Source organism: Triticum urartu, chromosome 2A (genome assembly GCF_056163025.1).
Source record: "Triticum urartu cultivar PI428250 chromosome 2A, HENAU_Tu73, whole genome shotgun sequence".
In the NCBI taxonomy this organism is placed as follows: Eukaryota; Viridiplantae; Streptophyta; class Magnoliopsida; order Poales; family Poaceae; genus Triticum; species Triticum urartu.
The window spans coordinates 659,227,538-659,249,935 of NC_141874.1; the positions used below are offsets into that span (position 1 = coordinate 659,227,538).

The window sequence follows — 22,398 nt, forward strand, 5'->3', positions numbered from 1 at the left end:
GTTTCTGATTGTAGTGTCGCGTTAGCAGCAATATGCATTAGTGTTTCCTTGTCCTACTAGAGACCATGTTCTGCATTAATTCAAACAAATCCTACCGAAATCATATCATGCATTCAATCAAATCAAGAAATATTACCAAAATCTCAACCGAATCAAAACTTTTCTTGCCTTCCACCAAAACCTCAACTAAATCAAACATGTCCTTAGCTTCCCCTAACCATGCTCAAATCAAATCTTACACAAAATATGGTGGGTGTAACATATATATGTCGGACATGATTGTTGTTGAAACACTAGAATGTGTATGCCCCGTTGCAATGCACGGGCAATTGTATATATAGTCAGGAGTTGGTACGTTCACCTCACCTCTTCCCCCGGCTCCCTATGTTGAAGTTTCCCCTCTCCACGCCCTCTTGTTTCTTGTAGATTTTTTTGTAATCTCAAGCAATGCTACATACAAAATAAAAAAAAAGTAAGTTGAAATAATCTAAACCAAATAGTACTTTACTTTCCTTGTCCTACTCATTCCCTCCCTCAATTCACTTGTTTCCAACCTGTGGTTGGATGGTTAGAGGGAAAGTGGTATCCCGAACCCACCAGGTTAAGTCTTGGTGCTCACATTATTCCTGAATTTATTTCAGTATTTTCGGCAATGCGCTTTTAGTGGGAGGAGACGTTCCCGTCGATGACGAGGCACCTACGGTGACTTCGTAAATCTCAATATGATATGCCGGTCTAGTCTTTCGAAGGTTCTTATAGGGATAGGGTGTGCGTGTGTGCATTCATAATGGTGAGTGTATGCGCGTATGTATGAGCGCTCGTGTCTGTAATGTGCTAAAAACACTTGTTGTTTTCTCACTCGTGCATATCCCGAATTCGTAGGATCTCGCAGTAATATGGAAACTAATCCTTTTTTCGTTTGGCAAATTTAAACATATACTCCTAGCTTCAGATTCCCCATGTTAAAAGGAAACAAAATATCTGACCAAGTGTCTTGCCTAATCCATCAGTGTATACCATTTGATAGTACTAAATCTTCTTACGATTGCTACCAAGTATGGGCCACTAACATATGTAGTGAGATTGGATTGCGTAGGTGGTGCCAGTGGGTAAAAGTATATATGAGACACAATTGATGTTGAACCCAAATAATTCATCCAATAATCAGTTGATGGCCAATTAATCGCTAGTCGTAGAGTGGTCGACCAGAATAGCACCTATTCGTCGCGATAACTCGTCAGGCCGATTAACTGGCCCATCACACCGATATAATCGGTTGCCATACCGATTAATCGCTACTGGCCCATTAACTGATGGGCAAAGAAAGCCCCAAATTTAGGCCTGTAACCCCTCCCAGCCCATCCCGCTCCTCAATAGTTAGGGTTCGACCCTCCTCGAGCCCCCTCCCGCTCCTCCCATCCCCTCCCGACCTGGCTGGCGGCTGGCCAAGTCCTCATCGACGCTAGCCACTGCGCTACACCGCTCCAGCAGCTCCGTTGCCAGTAGCCTGCCTGGTCCCCATCCCCTCCCGATAGCTGCTCCCGATTACATGACTCGGTGGCTACTCAGCATCCCCTCATGGCGGCTGCTTCCCATCTCTTCCTCCATGGCATCACCGGCAAGCAAGGTACTGCCATCTTCTTCCTCCCTCTCAGTGGATAATCCATCTAGAGTATGTATGTCCCGTTGCAACGCAGGACCGGTTAGCTAGTAGAGGGAGTAAAGAGGATGAACGTGCATGTGTGGGTTATAGCGGCCAGGTTTTCCCCTGGTTTTCTCGATGTGCCAAACATGAAATGGAGGCGGACGAAGGTTGAGCGAAACATTATGTCCTTTTTAGGTAGTATATATATATATATATATATATATATATATATATAGATGTATATAGAAGATAAATTGATTTTCCATGTATGGTAGTGAATCGTCTGGGACTGTTGGAGACAATTTTTGATTGAAATTATTGGGGCCAATTTTTGATTGATGATTGATTTTGTTATTAGGCAATGGATCTGTTGGGAGACACGTAAGTGCATCATAACAAAGAAAGAAAAGAGATATGATTGAATCAGCGCTTTCCAAACTGAATGGGGTTGCGGTCAAAAAGAAAATATTACTTTAATTCAGTGGAGCCGGAAGGAGAACGAAAGATGTATGAACTTCCTTTAATAATTAATAATACAGTTTACATACCCCAAATGCCCAATCTACAAAACTATATACAGTACTCCCTCCATTCCTTTATCAAAGGTGTATATTTTTGGGCACGATGACCAAGGCAACAAATTGTAGATATGTTAGTACAAAATTACCCTTGTCAAATTTGATGATTACTGGCAAGTAAACCAGTTATGCTTTGAAAGAAAGAGATACATGCAATAAGGAGGGAGACTTTCCTTCTTTTTCTATAAAGAGAGATATAGAAAATCGGGAGAGAGATACTCCCCGCGTTCCTAAATATTTGTCTTTGTAGACATTTCAAATGAATTACCACATACGGATGTATGTAGACATATTTTAGGTATAGATTCACTCATTTTGCTTCGTATATAGTCATTTGTTAAAATAACTAGGAAGACAAATATTTAGGAATGAAGGGGGTACTTTTCTTTTTTCTACAGGGATAAAAAAAGATTACGAGGAATTAGAATAAATGCATCTTATATTGTGAAATTTTATCAAAAAACTAATAGACCTTATATAAAAAGGAACGGAGAGAGTAGTAGCAAATGCAAAGCACTTCCCGAGCAAATACCAAAAACAAAAATTCAAACCTCGAGCCCTCGAATGTTCGTTTTACTATAGGCCTGTAGCCTGTTGGCTAGGCGCAGACGGACCAACCAACCCACTCCGCTGCCGCTTCGGTTTCGCCCCCTCCCCCTCCCCGTTGCCCCTTCCTCTTCCCGAGAGCGAGGACCGAATTCCACCAGGCACAACCCCGTTCCCCCCTGTCCCCTCCAAACCCTCGCCGCCGATGGCCGGCGGCTCCTCCTGCCCCTCGCCGGCCTCCGCGCTCATCCAGGTGCGCTGCGCGGGCTGCCGCGGCGTCCTCGCCGTCGCCCCCGGCATGACGGAGTTCATCTGCCCCAAGTGCCAGATGGCGCAGCGGCTGCCCCCGCAGCTCATGCCCAATCCCTCCTCCTCCACGCCCTCCCCGCCCAAATCCTCCGCCGCCCCCGCCCTCCCCGCTCCGCCGCAGCCCCGGAAGCGGGCGTCGCAGGCGTCACAGACGTCGCAGGCGCACGGGGTGGACCCCACGAAGATCCAGCTCCCCTGCGTCCGCTGCCAGGCCGTCCTCAACGTGCCCCACGGCCTAGCCAACTTCCGCTGCCCGCAGTGCGGGGTCGACCTCGCCGTGGACCTCTCCAAGCTCCAGAACTTCCTCACCGCCGCCAGCAACGGCGCGCCCCCAGCGTCAGTCCCTGTGCCCCCGACGTTCCTCCCGGTGTTGCCGCCAGGCACGCCGCAGCTGCCACAGCTGGTTGCTGTCACGACAACAGTCCCTATTGGGCTGCCCACCACAGAGCCACCCGAGGAGATCAATGAGGTATATTGATTGGTGGGTGGTATGGCATGACATCATGCGTCGAGCAGTTTAGCATCACACAATTTATTGATTCATGTCGCATTCTCCATTTGTTCAACATGTGCGCCTGCTAAATAGTGTTCGCGAAATGTCCGTGGCATTTCTCATAAACATTCAGCTGCTCTGGTGGTGTATCCAATGTCTCCATGTCTGCCTCATTGGTGTATAATCGGGCCCGCAAACTTAAACTTACTGGGATTTTTTCAAACAGGTTGCAATTGATGTTGAGCGCGATGAAGATGAAGGTGGTACCGTCGGCGAAACTTTCACTGACTATGTAAGAGTTCCATTTACTTTCATGGCTCAGTCTGCACTTTGTGGAAATGCTTTGCAGTACTTGCAGTTATTACTATTTTTATACCCAATTCCTTTATAATTTCCCGTATTTCCACTTTTCCAGAGGCCTCCCAAACTATCTCTTGGTCTGCCTCATCCGGATCCGGTAGTAGAGACTTCTTCGCTGTCAGCTGTACAGCCTCCTGAACCGACTTATGAGTTGAACATCATGGATGAGTTGGATCAAACTAAGACATTATCTTGCTTACAAATCGAGACAATAGTATATGCTTGTCAGGTTTGTTCACATTCTATGATTTGGCTATTATTTTATTTGTACCATCACACCTCTTGTAAATCCTTGTGTTGTTGTATGACAGCGGCACCTTCATCATCTCCCTACTGGTGATAGAGCAGGTTTTTTTGTTGGTGATGGTGCTGGTGTTGGTAAGGGCCGGACAATTGCTGGATTAATCTGGGAAAATTGGCAACAGGGAAGGCATAAGGCAGTGTAAGATTTTTGGCAATAATTCCCATCCAGTCGATGCTCTGCTGAACTGTTAAGAATTTCTGCCATTATGTCTTCACCACACCTTTAGCTGAATTTCTAGTTGCGATTTCCAGGTGGGTATCGGTTGGTTCTGACTTGAAGTATGATGCTCGAAGAGATTTAGATGATGTTGGTGCAAAATGCGTGCAAGGTATGAAACCTATTAAATTGAATGACATTTCACCTTGAGTCAATGCCATCTGCATTGCACCAACTGTGTGTGACCCCTGCGGATCTACATGATAGCATCTTGAACCGTATGTGGATTGACATGTGGATTTAACAACACAACATTTATCTAGAAAATGCTAGCAGGGAGTGATTAAGTGCGACTGTTATTTTAGGTAGAATTTAATAAACGGTATATGTTTCAATCTAGCAATAGATGCATCATAACGGACCATATATTTACCATACCGCACTCCAAATAATCCATAAAGTTAATGCAAAAATGATATATAGTAAATATACATACCCCATTGCAAATAGTTGGCAGGAACTGGGAACCTGTTCCTGAGCCTGTCATCGAAACTGAAACTCTTCTGAGTCTTCTTACTCCCTGTAGCAGTAGCCGTAGCACCGTAGCCCAGTCACCTGTTTCATATCTGCTGCCTGGTCATGACTAATTGAAGTTGCCAATTCGGTCCTATGGCGACTTGACTTGACAATTTGCCACATGGAAATTACTGTGTATCTTCTCAAGAAAATGCAAAAGCTACGCGTCTCTATGCTTTGAAAAAACCGAAGAGCTTAATTACAAGCCTAGGACCAGGGTACCAGGCCATACGTGCATAAGCAATACACACATGGATTGACTACCATTCTTGGAAAATTAAAGTTGGATTGTCGCATCAGGCCGCGTCCACAATCTTGCCTCTGTTGACTGCGTATATGGGCGCTGGCCAAGGCATTTCGTGCCTTCCAGATGCACCAAGTGGCATGCTGGAAGAGCAACACCATTCCTTTCCAGTGGCTGTGTGGGGGTGATTTTGCATATTTTTAAATTGTCTATATGTGATTGGATGTGGTATGTATGTACATCCCTGTTAAGTATGCATGAATTCATTATGTTCTAAATTTGAAATATTAAGTTCTAAATTTAAAATACTGCACACAGTATGAATGGGTATCTGTGGCACATTGAAATACTACAAGCGAAATTTAAGCAATAAATCCTAGCATCTCGATGATAGAAGTGCATGTATTTGGTATATGTTTTCCTGCTCGGAAATATAAACTACATGAAGCATATAAATTACCTAAACATAATATTTTGTTTGCAAACGATTGGCAGGATCGCAGAAGGATCACGATCATAAGGATCTTATGATCAGGATTAGGAAAACTTATGATCCTAAAAATGACATGTCTCAGAAAGGTCCAGTATAGGGATAATGAGAACCTTGGATAAAAGAGAATATATAACCTTTAGTGCTTTACAATGACTTCTGCCTGAATATTGGCGCTATCCTGTTTAGGTAATTAAGTGTTTTTTGAATACCAAGGATCTCGACAGGCACTGTCCATACATGACTTTTTGTAGGAAGTTGTGAGGAGAATCATGTATTGATAACATTTGATCATACTACTCCTGGCATTTGCGATTTGCATCCTTGAGAGAAATTCTCCACAAAAAGTAGTTTTTGACTTTTTTCTTCCAACTGCTAGGCAGATTGTATTGTGTACTCAGTTTGCGCTTCATATTCTTTGCCAAAAAAAAGTTTGCATTTCATATTTATGGCTGATAATTACAATTGATATTGCTATATTTGTTATGCAGTGCATCCTTTAAATAAGCTACCATATTCTAAGCTAGACTCGAAGGCCATTGGGATAAAGAATGGCGTAATTTTTGTAACTTACAGCAGCTTGATAGCATCATCCGAGAGAGGCCGTTCTCGTTTGCAGCAACTAGTCCAATGGTGTGGACATGAGTTTGATGGTCTCATAGTGTTCGATGAGGTAATTTTCTTGTACATAGGAAATGAGAGTTTTTTTTCTTTTTACTACAGATTTGCTCTAGATATTTATATTTGCAGTAAAAAGAAAGAACTAGCAGAGCCGAATTTTATCTTTTTTTTTTCTGCTGCGTTTGTTTTGTAGCCATATCTGTATAGCTGAGTGTATTTTGTGCTCAATTTATCTTTTCCTTGCAGTGCCACAAGGCCAAAAATCTGATTCCTGATGCAGGGAGCCAGCCCACCCGCACTGGTAAAGCAGTTCTTGAGATCCAGGTTTGTTTATGGCCGGAATCATAATCTAGCTGGAAATTAAGTCTTCACTGTTCTCTATGTTTCCAACTTTGTGAATGTTAGAAATATCCTTAATACTAACATTTTTTAATCTAATCTGAACATTAGGGTATTCTTTTGTAATATTTTTAGAAAAATAAGGGCCTTCTGATGGGCTGATTGCCATGATATGATGGATTTCATCAAGTTCTAGGGGTTCATTCAATATAAGAGTATGCAATCTAGCTTAATCTGTTACTGCATACTAAGTATTATTGTTTTCACAGTATGAAAAGAAATACAATTGTTAAGTGTGCATGCGTAACACATCAGAGTTCAGTCAATATAAGAGTATGCAATCTACCTTAATATGTCGCTGCATGCCGTGTTTTTGATTTTCACAGTATGAACAATTTTTTTGATGCGTTTGTGTTAAGTTTTCACCCGCAATTTATATCATGCTAAACGTTTAATGTCTTTCAGAAGTAGCTGACAACATTTACCGTGGGTTATCCTCGTCTTATTTTAATAACTTAAATTTTGCGTAATAAACAAATAGTGAAGGCACGTAATACTGATGGCGTTAATTGAATTTTGCTGCCATCTGATATTGGTACGTCATGTTTTAAAGAATATATATTTGATATACGCATGTTGAATTAATACTATGACATCATCTATATGACATAACAGGAAAAGTTACCTGAGGCCCGTGTTGCTTACTGCTCAGCAACTGGTGCATCAGAACCACGGAATTTGGGCTATATGGTTCGACTCGGACTCTGGGGGGACGGAACATCATTTCAGGATTTTCCGCAATTTTTAGGTTAACTGATTTATCCTTTTACTTGAATCTTTCATGTAACAATTAGTTGAAAGCATATGCTTAAGTTGACAGCACAATAAGTAATTGTTTTCCTAACTAACTAGATTGGGCAGTGCAGCACAAGCTGCATAACACAACATAGCAACTGCAAGCTTTGAGTTTATTGCTGTGCAAAGTAATATAGTTGAGATCACACAGTAGGATCATCTGACTTCACTGTGCAAAGAATGACTTGGTTGGCCAGAAGTTTTAGAAATAGACTGCTAATATAGTTGTTGGGTAGTATCCAGTGTTCAAGAAAGCGTTTTTAAGTGACGCTTAAGCGCGATTAAGCGCTGAGCGATGGCAAAGCGCTTCGCTTTTGCCCTAAGCGGTAGATTAAGCGTTTTTTATTTAAATTTGACCAAAATTTGGCAATTTTTGTACTTCTTCTGCTGGTCTGCTTGCGCAATAATGGCAATATGCTATTTATCTTATTGCTAGGCTATGTTCAAGAACTATTTCCTTCATATTTTGGCAAAATTCTGTCCACATGATATCTGTTAGGTTATGTCTATTTGAACTGAACTGCATTTTAGTTGTTATTTTGCTTGCTATGCTAACCTGATATGTATTTGCTATTGTGTGAACTGTATTTCAGATGCTACTTCAATTACCCATGTGCCATGCTTCCTATTTTCATGCGTATATCATTCAAAATCTGTCAAATTCTAGCCAATTTCAAAAAACGCTTAAGTGCGATTAAGCTGCGCTTAAGCGCTCATTGCTCTAAGCTGTGGCCTTCCGCTTCGCTTACGCTTTCCGCTTTCTTGAACATTGGTAGTATCTTTGGTTTATTGCTGCTTTGAGTAATTCAAGCTCCACCTTTAATTAATCTAAATCATCATTTCTGGAGTGCACTCTGTGGTTTTCAGTTTTCTTTGCAAGACAGTGAGTGAGTATTTGGGTTTTGCGTTGGATTATGTTAGGCAGTTACTTTGTGTTCCCTTTGGATTCTTCGAGTCATTTTAATGAAGCATTGCATGCCTTATGCTTAGAAGGAACTGCTGTAAAACCCAGTAGAATTTATCAAATGTTGTAGTTCTAAATACTTTATGCAAACATATGCAGGTGCTCTTGAAAAAGGTGGTGTGGGTGCTCTTGAACTTGTTGCCATGGACATGAAAGCTAGGTTAGTGGTCTTTCCAGATCTCATGCACCATGACATGAAGAGCCCATATGAATGGGTACCAATTACCATGTGTCAATTGTGCTGTGTATAAATGGGAAATCAACTACTCCCTCCGTTCCAAAATAGATGACCCAACTTTATACTAACTTTGTACTAAAGTTAGTATAAAGTTGGGTCATCTATTTTGGAACGGAGGGAGTAGAATTCATCTGCTATAATCTGTTTGAACTATTAGCTGATGCATGTTCTTTTAATCAGAATGATATATTGAGTACTCCTTTCATTAAATGTCTTGCAGGGGTATGTATGTTTGTCGTACACTAAGTTATAAGGGGGCAGATTTTGATACTGTGGAGGCTCCTCTTGAGGAAAGAATGACGGTAAAAACCATAAAATATTAGCCTATATTTATTTGTCTTATAGCTTTATTTTGGTGGTATGGTTGCTTTGCACTTTCATGTCTTCTTCCCGTCAATTTTTGCTTATCCATAAAGTAAAACTCTATAATTTGTATTCCAACTTGTTGTTTGTTTGTGTTTGAGAAAATGTTTATTTGTAATGATATTCATGTGTTACAACAAGTAATTGATTTTTAGGCTCTCTGTCCACTTTTTAACATAAAAGACTATTAGCTTACAATAAAGTTGCTTTATTTTTATCTACAATGCAGAATATGTACGGAAAGGCAGCTGAATTCTGGGCGGACTTGCGCCTTGAGCTCCTGTCAGCAGGTGAAATCTCTGGAGAAGAGAAAGGTGTTTCAAATCAAATATGGCGGCTATATTGGTCCAGTCATCAGGTGTTGCATCCTTACATTTTTTGGAAACTAACTTCATTGAATTTTATTACCTTTGCAATTCTGCATCTTTTACAGTTCCATGACTGCATGGTTTTCTAAAGTCATTTTTTGCTCTTCTATTTTTGTAAAGCTTACAGTATAGCATAAGGAATATCCTAGATAATTGCCTCTCATGCTAAAAAGTACTTACACTGTTACTCATATAAAATGGATGGCTACTTTTTGCAGCGTTTCTTCAGGCATATGTGCATGTCTGCAAAGGTCCCTGCTGTTGTGAAGTTGGCTAAGGAGGCTTTGGCTGAGAACAAATGTGTGGTGATTGGTCTTCAGAGTACTGGAGAGGCTCGAACAGAGGAAGCTGTCACAAAATATGTGCGTTCATGTTTCCTGCTGAACATCTCAAATCTCTCTCTCTCTCTCTCTCTCTCTCTCTCTCTCTCTAGCGTTTGTAGCAACTTACAAAGTGACTGCTTGATTATTTCAAATTTGAAACAGGGTGTTGAAATGGAAGACTTTGTTTCTGGTCCCCGGGAGCTTCTTCTGAAGCTGGTTGAAGAAAATTACCCTTTACCTCCAAAACCTGATACTTTTCAGCAAGGTTTGTGCTAGTTGTTTTAGCATGTTAACCCTAGCCAGGTTTTACCGAGTTCCACATCTTTAGTCCTTGTTGCATGCAAAGTACTGTGTGTGATGCATGAAATATTGTTACCTAGAAGGCGAGAAGTTAGTGCTCACTCTAGTGATATTTCCTTTTACTGGTCAACTATACATTTTCAGTTATATCCATTATCACTCACATAGTCGCATAAACAGAGTAATGGGTTAGAATGTGACCCTTTCATCTAGGGAACTGGAGCATCCTGTTTAGGGGTATTTCATTATTTCATTTTGCGTCCTCCCTGAATCATTTTCATTTGGTCATATCTTGTTTCAGGTCTTTTGGTTATTCTAGTTGTCTGCTTCTTTACTATTTAATTAAATATAAGCTATTGTAGGTGAAGAAAAAGTCACAGAGATCCAGCGTAAGCGGCATTCTGCACAAGATGTATCTTTTAAAGGGCGAGTTAGGAAAGTAGCAAAGATGGAAGATGTGAGCGATGATGATAGTGGTGACTATTCTCCATGTAAGTTTTTTTGGGGATCACTTGATTATAGTCTCAGCTGCCAGCCATGTAGCAAACCTTTTATTGCTTATTAGTCAGTAGTGCAGTTCCAGGTTGTGTCACTTTCTGTTATAGCATAGCTGCATTGAAACATTAATTTAAATGCCAGCACAAATATGATTTTGACCAGCCTTTCAATGTAAACTGTTTGTGTAACATGTATTCTTGTACTGGATACAGCTGTCAATATACTTGCTGGGAACATCGTGGCAACTTTTGGAAATTAGCAATTCAAGTTTTGTTCATGTGAAAGTACTTTCATTTATGACATCGGACACAGCTGTTAATGTACTCATTGGGAACAACATAATTACTGAAATCACCAAAAATACTTGTATAATCTATATTCTCAAAGACAACGAGGAAATGATTTTTTTATAGCATAGAAAAAAATTCACTTATATCTGTAAAAATTGTGGGACTCTGACTTGATTATACTTTCTCTAGACAGAAGAAAGAAACTAACCGACTTAAAATATCTTGGTGGATAGTGGGTTAGACACTCTGGGCAGCAGCCTATTATTCTCATTGCTCAAAGCTATTACACAAAGTTAGGTTGTGTCTATGATGTCGCCTCGCCCTCAATGCTATCACACAAGGGTCTGCAAAGGCTATGTAAAAGTTATAGGTGCAGCTGTTGCTAACTATTTGAAGATCAGAAATCAAGGTCTACAGGGTAGTGTATGATGGTGCTTAGTGTGTGTAATATGCTCAGGAATGTTTACAGAAATTAAATTTAGTAACTTGAAATAAACATTTGAAAAAGGAAGTAATGAACGGAAAAACTAAAACGTGTGAGGCAGTATGAGTATAACAGTGGAATATATATCCCTATATAGTGTGGGAATAACTTCAAACATGAGCCAGTGGTGGAGAGTTGGCAAATCCTTACGCTACTAACCTTTGGATTGCTCCTCTGTTGCACTAGACTGTGCCACATGGAGTTCAGCCTCCCATAGCCTAGACATTTTTCATTCCTCCTAAAGCCTTCTATTTCCCTCCTTAGTCCTAAGTCCTAACCCCCTAAATGAATCTCCCGGGCCTATCTGAAGTCAAGAACTATCTAAAAGATGCTAAACGGAAGAAGAAAAAAGTGAGAATAACAGCAGGTGCAAGCAATATAAATGATGCATGATACTGACAGCATTACATTTGGTCATTTACTAATCTGTTTCCTCTACGCATCGCCTTTTGGAGGCTAGATAGATGCAAATGTTTTGACATGCGAAGCATGTGCCTTTTACTAGTAATGGATGAAAAGATGAATAATGAGGTGTAAAAGTGCTCGCATAGAACTTGCCCTCTGCCTTTGTGCTGTTTCTCTTTAATCTTGATCACTGATCAGGTAGACCATAAACCAATTGTTGCTTTACAGGCACACACTGAACAATCAAGATGAGTAGATGGGAATGAGCCCCCCCCCCCCCCCCCCCCCCCCCCCAAAAAAAAAAACAACTGGATGGGGAAGCCCCTGATACGAAAAGGAAATAACTATAAAATGGTCCTTGTAGTATTTAGCAATAAGATGCATAATAAATGTGCAAGAAGGTTCCCTTTGAAAATTCAAATATGCAACAATTGATTACTCAAGAAAGCAGAAACATCTCTTTAATGCTCATTACATGCTATCGATTACGTGTCCGCTATGGCTGTGTAGGTTGCAACTATACTTGCTGAGACAGCTGCTTTTAGCAGCCACAACAATGCTTTATTATAGTGTGATATTTTGAGACAGAGCTATTGCTACTTGAGTACTTCTGATTAGATATGCTGAACTTTTTAATTTATATTCTTTTGATAATTGTTATTCTACTTATAATGTTTCAGCTGAGTCATCAGACCATGAATCATCAGAATCGGATGAGGAGTTCCACATGTGTCAAATCTGCAACTCAGAGGAGGTGACTTTTATTGTTTATTATTTGGTTCTTTTGTGTTAAATAGGATCATACAGATCTATATTGTTGAATACAAATTCAGATCTGTCAGATTCTTTGACATCATCGCTCTTAAGTTACACGGAGTGCCATTCTTTTTGCAAGTTAACCTCATGACCGTGGCTGCTTTCGTACTTCTTTCTTCCATATTTGTCAGTACCATTTGCTGTTTAATATTGTATTTAGTGATAACTGATAACCATGCCAAAACCACTGTAGAATGTTGGCAGGAGAATATGATGTCTGTGGAAGTGAAAATTCATTTGAGTTTTTTCTTGTAAAGTTCTTCTGTACTCCCTCCGTTTTTATTTACTCTGCTTATCAGCTTTGTCTTAAGTAGACTTTGATCAGTTTGTACAAAAAAAGTTAACATCCACAATACCAAATCAATACCATTAGATAACATTGAATATATTTTTGGATCATATATATTTGTTATTGTGAAAGTTCATATTATTTTATATAAACTTCATCAAACCTTATAAAGTTTACTTTGGTGTAAATAAAAACGGAGTGATATAATAATATCTTTATTTTCAGGAGAAGAGTCTATTGCTCAATTGCTCTGGTTGTTCTCTACGTGTTCATCCTAGCTGTCTGACACCACCTTGGACTGGTATGTTGACTGATGATTGGTCATGCTACTCATGTAAGAAGATAGAAGGCCAGGAAATGGAGCATGATGCTAATGTAGCTGATTTTTCAAAGAGGTATTTCGTGTATTTGATGAACCACAATCCTCATCAGCTTATGATCATCTGCACGATTTATAAATGCTTTGTTGTGTCTTATTGTCAGGTATGACTCCGCAGTAGAGAGAAAGTTGAAGATTTTGGATGTCATACGTTCCTTGGATCTCCCTAATAATCCTCTGGATGATATCATTGATCAGGTAATTTTAGCTTACTTCTCGTAGTAATGTTGATTATCATAATCCTGGTTGTTCTCTCTAATTTCTGAGCTTGTATTGGACTTTTCTGTATATTGAAGTTCAGAATCAACTAATGTTTGCAAAGATTGTCATTCCCAACCCAATTAGTGGTGGCCAATGTGGCCCTAATAAAGTAACGATTCAATTCATACCACAATATATAATGCCTTTGGATCCTAACATAGTATTTCCGGACTCACTCTTTGGGGTGAAGTGAGGCCCAATATCCTGAGTCCTAACGAGTTCCCATGCAGGGGACTGGCCTTTTTTTTAGAGATTTCAGACCTTGGAGCATTACAAATATTCTCATACACCTACCTAGGTTTCTTCTAGTATGAACTGTTAGGATTGTGTGATGATTCTCTATTTCGTTTCTTGCTTTCTGGATATTTTGGTATATAACTATTATAAATGGTGAGTGCTAGGGTAATGGATGGTATTACAATATTGCATTTCAGAGCAGAAGAAAGGGATGTTCGAGATGTAAAACCGTTTGTGTACTGCTTGAGTAAGCATTGCTGGAAGAGCTTCCTTGTTGGCATCTGTTTTTGCCTGAAGATGAAATCTTATATCTAGAACTCGAAATTTATGTGTAAAGGGATATGTTGTGTAGATTTTAATTAAACCCATTCTCTGCTTTAGGCTATAACATATTAAGAACATTCCATTTTATTTGAATTTTGTAGCTAGGGGGGCCTGACAAGGTCGCAGAAATAACTGGACGACGTGGTATGCTAATAAGAGCTTCAGATGGAAAAGGCGTTATTTATCAGGCGCGGAACGCGTGAGATAGCTTACTTATGTTATTTGTTTTACATTTTTCTTGTCAGCTATCCCATACGTGTATATTTGTCTCTTGTAGGAAAGAAGTCTCAATGGAGATGATCAATATGCATGAAAAGCAGCAGTTCATGGATGACAAAAAACTAATTGCAATTATATCTGAAGCAGGATCAGCTGGTGTTTCCCTACATGCTGACAGAAGGGCAAAAAACCAGGTTTTTGTATCTCCATTTTTCCCATCGGTTGCAACTACACCAATCATCTATTTGTAATGATGCTAAAAATGCTTAAACAAAATTTGCAGAGAAGGAGAGTACATGTAACACTAGAACTCCCCTGGAGTGCAGACCGTGCAATACAGCAGTTTGGGAGAACACATCGCTCTAATCAAACATCTGCACCGCAATATAGGTCTGCTGTTTATTCATATGTCCAGGCTTTCTTGTAGATCTAATTTGTAAATTTGCACCTTTGTTTCTGAAGTTATAATCCTCTATTCCAGTACGAAGTTTTAAACTATGAATAGAATCAAGATTGTATGGTATTGTCTGCTTCTGCATGAAAAGTTAGATCTAGATTGGATTTTTTTCCACTTAGCGATAGAAGCAACTAACAAGGATAGGTAGAACAATTATTAACTTGTCGATGTATTATATGTAACTGCAGATGTTTATCACCTGGAATCTGGAACGATTGATGATTTGCTAATGCATATGTTTAGAAACAGTATTAATGTATATATTTTCCAAATCTGCATAACAATGAGTATGCACTTGTTTTCTATGCAATATGTTGCCTTCTAAAAGGCTTATGCAGGCTACAGATAATTTCTTGTAATAGTTCAAGTTAGGAGGTTATAGGTTCTGCATGACAGGCTATATTTCCTGTCTACCATCTATTATGTCTTGTAATGGTTTCAATGTGATTCCAGAATCCTTATAGAGAAATCTAGTCAACAACAATTTCACTGGACTTGTTGGTCTCACAGGGTTAGTAATTGCTATGCACGCAACATAAATCACACAGTACTCAAATGCTGAGATAATCAAGCAGAAGTTATTGTTCAGTGTGTGAGGGTTTCCCTCTACTAATTATATTGGTCGTCCTGGCACAGTTCATGTTGAATTTATATCTTTTTTACACTATTTTTGTGATCTAGACAGTAGAATGAGTTACATATCCTAATAACAGATCTGGAAACCCAAATGTAGGCTTCTTTTTACAAATCTTGGTGGTGAAAAGCGATTTGCATCAATTGTGGCAAAAAGACTCGAGTCTCTTGGAGCTTTAACACAAGGCGATCGCAGGTTTTTGCTGGTCTCAACCAACTTTGTAATAAGCATCGACATTTCTGACCCTAGATTTCAACATCTGCAGGGCTGGACCTTCTCTAAGTGCTTTCAACTACGATAGCACTTATGGGAAAAGGGCGCTAACCATGGTGTATAGGGGAATAATGGAGCAGGTTTGTATACTTACAGTTATTTTTCAGCAATTTCCCCTCTTTTTCATGCCTTATACACCATTCTAAGAGTCGGTTTCAAGGTGACCAGGATTCCTTTCCAGTTGTTCCTCCGAGGTGTTCTGACAACCAGGCCAGCATCGAAGAATTCATTACTGAGGCAAAGGTTGCTCTAGTATCAGTTGGAATTATAAGGGATGCCACAGTATGTAAGTTTATCTAAAGACCCGGTTCCTTTCTGTTTTTATGCTTTCATATGTATGTTTATCTAAAGACCCGGTTCCTTTCTGTTTTTATGCTTTCATTGCTAAATGAATATTGTGTATGTATGCATTTTTAAAGCTTAATGTGCTTACATTTCCGCCTATTTTTGTCACCTGTTTGCTACTCCCTCCATCCCATATTAATTGACGCCCAAATGGATGTATCTAGCACTGGATACATCCATTTCAGCATCAATTAATATGGGACGGAGGGAGTATCTTTCATCTGTTTTTTTCCTGGCATAAGTTGTTAATACTCCCTCTGGTCCTTTTTTGTTTGCATCGAAGAAAATCCCGTTTTTCCCGCAATGCTCTGCGCCATAGCATATTTGTGCTGCTCTTTCCAATAGTACCCCTCTGATCCCTTCCGTTTCGAACGCACGCGAAGCCGCAATAATTCCCATCTCTCTCTCTCTCCCATATCCCTCGTCCATTGCTGCTCATAGAACATGCAACAGGGTGAGAGATTGGTGCGGATGCAGAGAAGATTTTTCATAGAGAGCCGTGTGCAGAGAGATGGAGGGGAGAGAGAGTGAGGACTGTTAAGGAGTATTAGTATTGGTCTAGGATTCCTTATTAGTCTATGTTTAGTTTCCTTGCACCTGAAGTCATGTGTAATATATATATATATATGCCTCTTGGGCCGTCAATAAAGATAAGTTGCTTTCCTAACATGTTAAGCTTCATGCACTAGCCAACGCAACCAAAAGTCTGAACTGATGGAAAGGGCTAGACAATCCACATATACTGTAACACCCCCTCTCATGTGTGACGGGGAAGACAAGTCAACACGTGCAACCGGAAGAGAGCGACGGCGCGTGAAACTCACGTATGACTCAAGAGGCCTATACGTGGACACAAAGGGGGGCAGCAGCAATTTTTTAGATAAATTGCGAAAGCCAGGACTTGAACACAAAGGGGGGCAGCTTCATGCACTAGCCAACGCAACCAAAAGTCCGAACTGATGGAAACGGCTAGACAATCCACATATACTGTAACAAGGACTACATGGGTGCGAGAATTGGAGGCTGCAGGCTGAGCTAATCGTTCGCATGCGCAGAGTAACTACCCAGCGTTTCCTCCGTAGCAATCCAGGGGCAAAATAGTCCTTTTTTGCTGAACGCTCCTCTCCTTGGTATGCGGGCTGGAAGTTAAACGCAAACAAAAAAAAGACCGGAGGGAGAACAAGGTTTGATCTTTTGTCCTTGGTAATCTTGCATAATTATTTGAGTCTGATGTTAAATGTCAGTCTTTAGATTGATCATAAACTCTTCAGATGATCATAAACTGAAGTTGCAAGTCAGGATGATTTACTATTTGTATGTCCTATTCTACCTCTTGTCATTAGAAAAAGGTCTCACTAAATGATTTCTTCAGGCAATGGTAAAGTTGCAGGGAAGCTTTCTGGTCGTATTGTTGATGCAGATATGCATGACGTTGCTCGCTTCCTTAACCGCCTTCTGGGATTGGCTCCTGACATCCAGAATAGGTGAGTTTTCATGCATGACTTCTGAATAATTGGTTGGCCATGCATGCTAACACTTTATACGAGCAGGTTGTTTGATCTTTTTATAAGCATACTTGATGTTGTCCTTCACAATGCACGAAGAGAAGGGCAGCTGGATTCTGGAATTGTTGATATTAAGGGTAAGAATATTGAATTGAAAGAGCCGCCAAAGGTAATGCTTCTTTTTTATCCTTTTCTTAGGAGCTTTTACTTCTGTTAACCATAAAGTCACAATGCGAGTTTTGCTGCAGACCGTTCATGTTGATAGCTTGTCTGGTGCTTCAACAATACTGTTTACTTTCACCATTGATAGGGGAGTTACCTGGGAGGTAAGAAGAAACATTTGGCTCAATCATTTGTTCTTTCATTGATAACATTGTGGGCATGATTGCTAGTTATATTTAAGTGCAAGAAACACCTGTTCTATACTGTGATATTTATCATTTGTGCATGAATTCTTTCATGAACATGTTAACGTGTGAAGTCGGCAAAGGCAATGCTTGATGGAAGAGAGAATGATGGTGCTGGTTCTTCTAATGATGGGTTTTATGAGTCCAAAAGGGAATGGATGGGGAGAAGACACTTCACTCTAGCTCTTGAAGGGTATGTTGTGTTGAATGATGAAGATATATATTTTTCTTCTTCGAGAAAACGCAAAGACTTTGAATTGTTTGGCTATTTTAATGAGCTATATATTTGCATTGTTTAAGAAGTATAAATCCCCCTTCCATTGATGGCGGGAGGGAATGAGAAAAGTTGGAATCTTCGCAAGAGGTATAAATTTGAAAATAACATCTTTGGTGAGAATTACTTGTAGGACCTAGGGGCCACACATATTTTGAGAAATTATAAGAGAACTACGCTGGTGTAGCCTTGTATCTATTACCTTAAGTGTCACAATGTGTGTCCACTACATAGGGACATGTTACTTCCTTACCTGTTTTGCCTTGCTGGATTGAAATGCCATGACGGGAGACAAATGATTACCAGTGCTTGCATGATCTCATTTGACAAGCTGCCTTGGTGGTATCACATGGCTCCTTCTCTTGATGCTTCAACCAGCATGTCATCCGGCGATCCTGTCCTGTCGATTGGCTAGCTCGCTGGCAGCCCAGTCCACGCCACAACTGCGTCAGGTTATCGTTGTCTGGTGGGGCTAAATTTGCCAGTTCTATAGCACCCTCAAAAGTACCATTTTTTTGCAAGTTCTTACTGTGATCCGTTGATACTTCCACAAGGAAGCTAAGCTTTGAGAACATACTCTTTGAGAAAAGAAATGTGATTAGAAGGTCAATTTCATTATTGGCAACAATGTGAGATTGGAATGCGGTTTGGTGTATGAGTGATTCATGTAAATATATATGCGGTGTTTACTTGTTCTCCTTTCATGTGAAATCTGTTTGATCTGATTGATGACTCGAGTTTATATTGTTCACGCACAGCTCAACTGAAGGAATATACAAGATAATTCGACCTGCTATTGGTGAAGCATTAAGGTATTTTCTGTTCATCATAACTTTTTTTCTCGCGCATTTTTTATGTGATTTTTTTGAGAAGCATACTGCTTCACGATCACTATCTATAGCCACCATGTAGCAACCTAGAAAGACAAAATTCATATTTATTATTGCTGCTCCATTGCAGGGAGATGCCTTTGAGTGAACTGAAGGGCAAGTACAGGAAGGTGTCATCAATAGACAAAGTTAGCAAAGGTTGGCAGGATGAATATGATGTTTCATCGAAACAGGTAAGATGATTTTTTTTGTGATTTATAAACAGTTTAACATGATGACATTTTCCTAAAAACTCTGGTGTGGACGAGGATTAAACCTATGACCTCAGTCATGGAGCTTTGCACTTGATTCACCTGCCATTCATCCGGTGTAATATTATGTAACCATTCCACTCAGGTAGGGAAATAATGACTTAGAGACGTCGGAGAGAAGTGCAAGTTGGCATGGGTCTTGATATATATTACTCCCTCTGTTCCATGATTCTTGTCGTGTTTTTAGTTCAAATTACTAAAACCACGACAAGAATTATGGAATAGAGGAAGTATTTGACTTACAAATCAGTATACAATTGTGCTTTGAATAATTATGGATCAGAGGGAGTATTCACAAATATAAGATGTTCTAACTTTTTCCTGAATAGGATGTACAGACACATTTGAGTGTGTTCACTCATTTCAGTCCGTATGTAGTCCGTATTGGAATATCCAAAACATCTTATATTTGTGAACGGAGGGCATGCTTTTTTTTTCTTGTCATTTATTTGAGCAAAACCCTCCAAAGGATATTCAAGCTCCATGACTGACTCAGCACTTGAATCTCTGGGGGTGCTGTGTATAGTGAATAATATTGTGTGACTTTGTGTCTATGGATTCATTGTGTTGTATTTATTTTCTTAGTTCTGGGTTAAGTTTGTTTTCCACATTCCACTTATGGCTTGTTCAATTGAAGGATGAGCATATATTGCAGACGCTTGTGTACATTTACCCTCTTCTATGCATATTACTTACCAAGCACCTTTTTACCTCATTTCAGTGTATGCATGGATCCAAATGCAAAGTTGGGAGCTACTGTACAGTAGGAAGAAGGCTGCAGGAGTTTAACATTTTGGGTGGTCTGATACTTCCAGTGTGGGGCACAATTGAGAAGGCCCTAGCTAAACAGGTTTACTCTGTCACTTATTCACATGCATTTTGTCTTGCTACTTATTCCTCAGCGCTGAGTGGTAGGGCTCCTCTATAATTCAGTGCGCTTGTATGATCGTGGGTCTTGGGATCTTGCCTCCGATGCTTTTCTGATTGACCTAGACAATATTTGTAGAACTGCACCCTTTAGGTTAAGGTATATAACTCAGTGAAGCCATACAGAAGAAAGAAAATGATGGCGTTGAAGGAACAAAGCTAAGTAGAAACTTGGCTTACAAGCAGCCAACAATATAAGTGCATTTATGATGACAAGAACTATAGCAGTGGGCTACTTGAAGCATTTTAGACGAAGTTGCGGTTAACCTGGCTAAGGTGGCAAGTTTCATGTTAACTAGTAGTATATCCACTCAGTACCAGGAACATTATTTAGAGCAGAGATGACACATAAAGATACCTTTCTTAGTATTGACAGGTATCTGGGTGATAAACATCATTAGAGAACATATAGTGAACCATTGGATATCTGTCTGAAAAGACAAACGTTTATGGATGGACGTCAATCATCGGCCCTCAAGAATTCAGCTAAATCTTGTCAAAGTGTAATGGTAGAAGCCCAGTTTGCCACACCAAGTAACTGGGTGATAAACAACATTAGGGAACCATATAGGGAATCATTCGATATCTTCATCCGAAAAGACAGCTTTTATGGATGAACGTCAATCGTCGGCCCTCCAGAATTCAACTAGATCTTGTCTAAGGGTAATAGTAGAAGCTCAGTAAGTCACAACAAAATGAAGTTGCAGATTGATTTTCTGTCTGCATTTTATGCTTGAACTGGATAGCTGTGCCATTGAAGTGGTTGCTTAATGCACTTGTGCTTTGTTTCTGAAATTGAACAGGTTTATCAAAATCACAAAAGAATACGTGTTGTCCGTTTAGTGACAACGAATGACAATCAGCGGATTGTTGGACTATTCATTCCGAATGCAGCAGTGGAGTCAGTACTAACAGGTTTGTTTTTCATTTCACGGAATTTTTGTCGTGTAGTTCAATGGGGATAATCATTTGTTATAAGTGTAATTAAAAGCAAAGTAACTAAACTGTAGAAATTGTTCTAAAGCCCACAGAAATTTCACTGGGTAGTTCTGAATCTCTGCTATAAAGTTTTAAAAAAGGAACATGACATGGTGGTGGACAGTCAATGGGACAGACTCAACCTTTTAGCAATTTTTTCTTAAAATACTAGGAATTCGATTGTTTTTCTGTAGTACGACAGCTCCACTTTATTTTTATTAGATGCTGAAAGTTTGATATGTACTCTTAGTCAATTCCATTCTTCCTTTTGCGACGTAGAGTAGCTCTCTCAAGTCAAAATCAGTTATATATGATTCTTATACTGTCTTTTGCAGGCTTGCAATGGGTCCAAGATATTAATGATTGACATGGAAATACTTTTATTTCTGACATTCATATTGGTGGTGTTGATCACATGGCTGATGTTAAGAAGCAGCAGGTTTCAGAGGCTTGGCACATTTAATTTTGTTTCTAGGGAGCTGCCTAGCCAATCTGTTTAATTTATGGGAGTTCTTAGCTTAGTAATTAGGCGAGTAAATACTAGCAACATCTGTGTGTAACATATGCAGTGTACCATCAGTGTGGTCTCTTGTTTGCACTTGGTTTATATCTTGTATATTGCTATGTAAAGCAACCAAAAGCTCAGGTAATCTCAAAAGAGCTGCCTAGCCAATCTGTTTATATCTTGTATATGCACTTGGTTTATATCTTTTATATCTTGAAACTTCATGAAAGCCTTCCGGTCTGTTCATGAAAGCCTTCCTGCCAAGGGAGTGAGAAACGGAGAAAGGAATGATCTAGGCTAGGTAAAAAAGAACAGAAACTGACATGTAGATGTACAATTCAGGGCTTCTTTGATTAAAAGATTTTTAGAGCGTGTTCGGACTTTCCACTCAACTCTGCTCCGAGAGCCAGCCGTGTGCCGCCGAATGCTCGAACTAGTTGCAAATCTGGAGCGGAGCGGCAATTTGCGGGATCTCAAATTGGGAAATTATGGAGTTGGTAAGATTTAGAGAAGTGCCACCGCCAAGTGAAACGATTCGAGTGGGCATGGCTGGGTCGCTCGTTTATAAGGAGCAGCTTTTTGGGAGAAGGAGCCGAAGCTGAGGATTCGGAGGAGCTGAACCACTTCCGAACAGCCTCTTAATATACATTTTGGGGAATTAGAATCCTTAGATCTTTT

The 22,398-nt window shown here is 39.9% G+C and overlaps 1 protein-coding gene across 2 annotated transcripts; it reads left to right on the plus strand.

Moving 5' to 3' along the window:
- Positions 1–1,429: 1,429 nt before the first annotated feature.
- On the plus strand, positions 1,430–21,896 carry LOC125539527 (protein FORGETTER 1). Of its 2 annotated transcripts, none has more exons than XM_087544797.1 (32): positions 1,430–1,627; positions 3,798–3,863; positions 3,987–4,160; positions 4,243–4,373; positions 4,487–4,563; positions 6,193–6,374; positions 6,569–6,646; positions 7,337–7,469; positions 8,580–8,640; positions 8,939–9,020; positions 9,311–9,439; positions 9,668–9,811; positions 9,935–10,037; positions 10,435–10,563; positions 12,430–12,503; positions 13,080–13,249; positions 13,338–13,431; positions 14,157–14,254; positions 14,333–14,468; positions 14,558–14,664; positions 15,465–15,560; positions 15,631–15,718; positions 15,807–15,924; positions 17,356–17,467; positions 17,534–17,657; positions 17,737–17,814; positions 17,970–18,088; positions 18,928–18,981; positions 19,130–19,232; positions 20,032–20,160; positions 21,041–21,152; positions 21,551–21,896. In XM_087544797.1, the coding sequence occupies exons 1-32, from the start codon at positions 1,550–1,552 to the stop codon at positions 21,580–21,582; spliced, it is 3,411 nt and encodes a 1,136-aa protein (XP_087400923.1). In that variant the 5' UTR covers positions 1,430–1,549; the 3' UTR covers positions 21,583–21,896. The 2 variants fall into 2 exon arrangements, with proteins under 2 accessions (XP_087400923.1, XP_048558960.2); XM_048703003.2 differs by lacking the exon at positions 1,430–1,627 and adding an exon at positions 2,867–3,547.
- Positions 21,897–22,398: the final 502 nt, after the last annotated feature.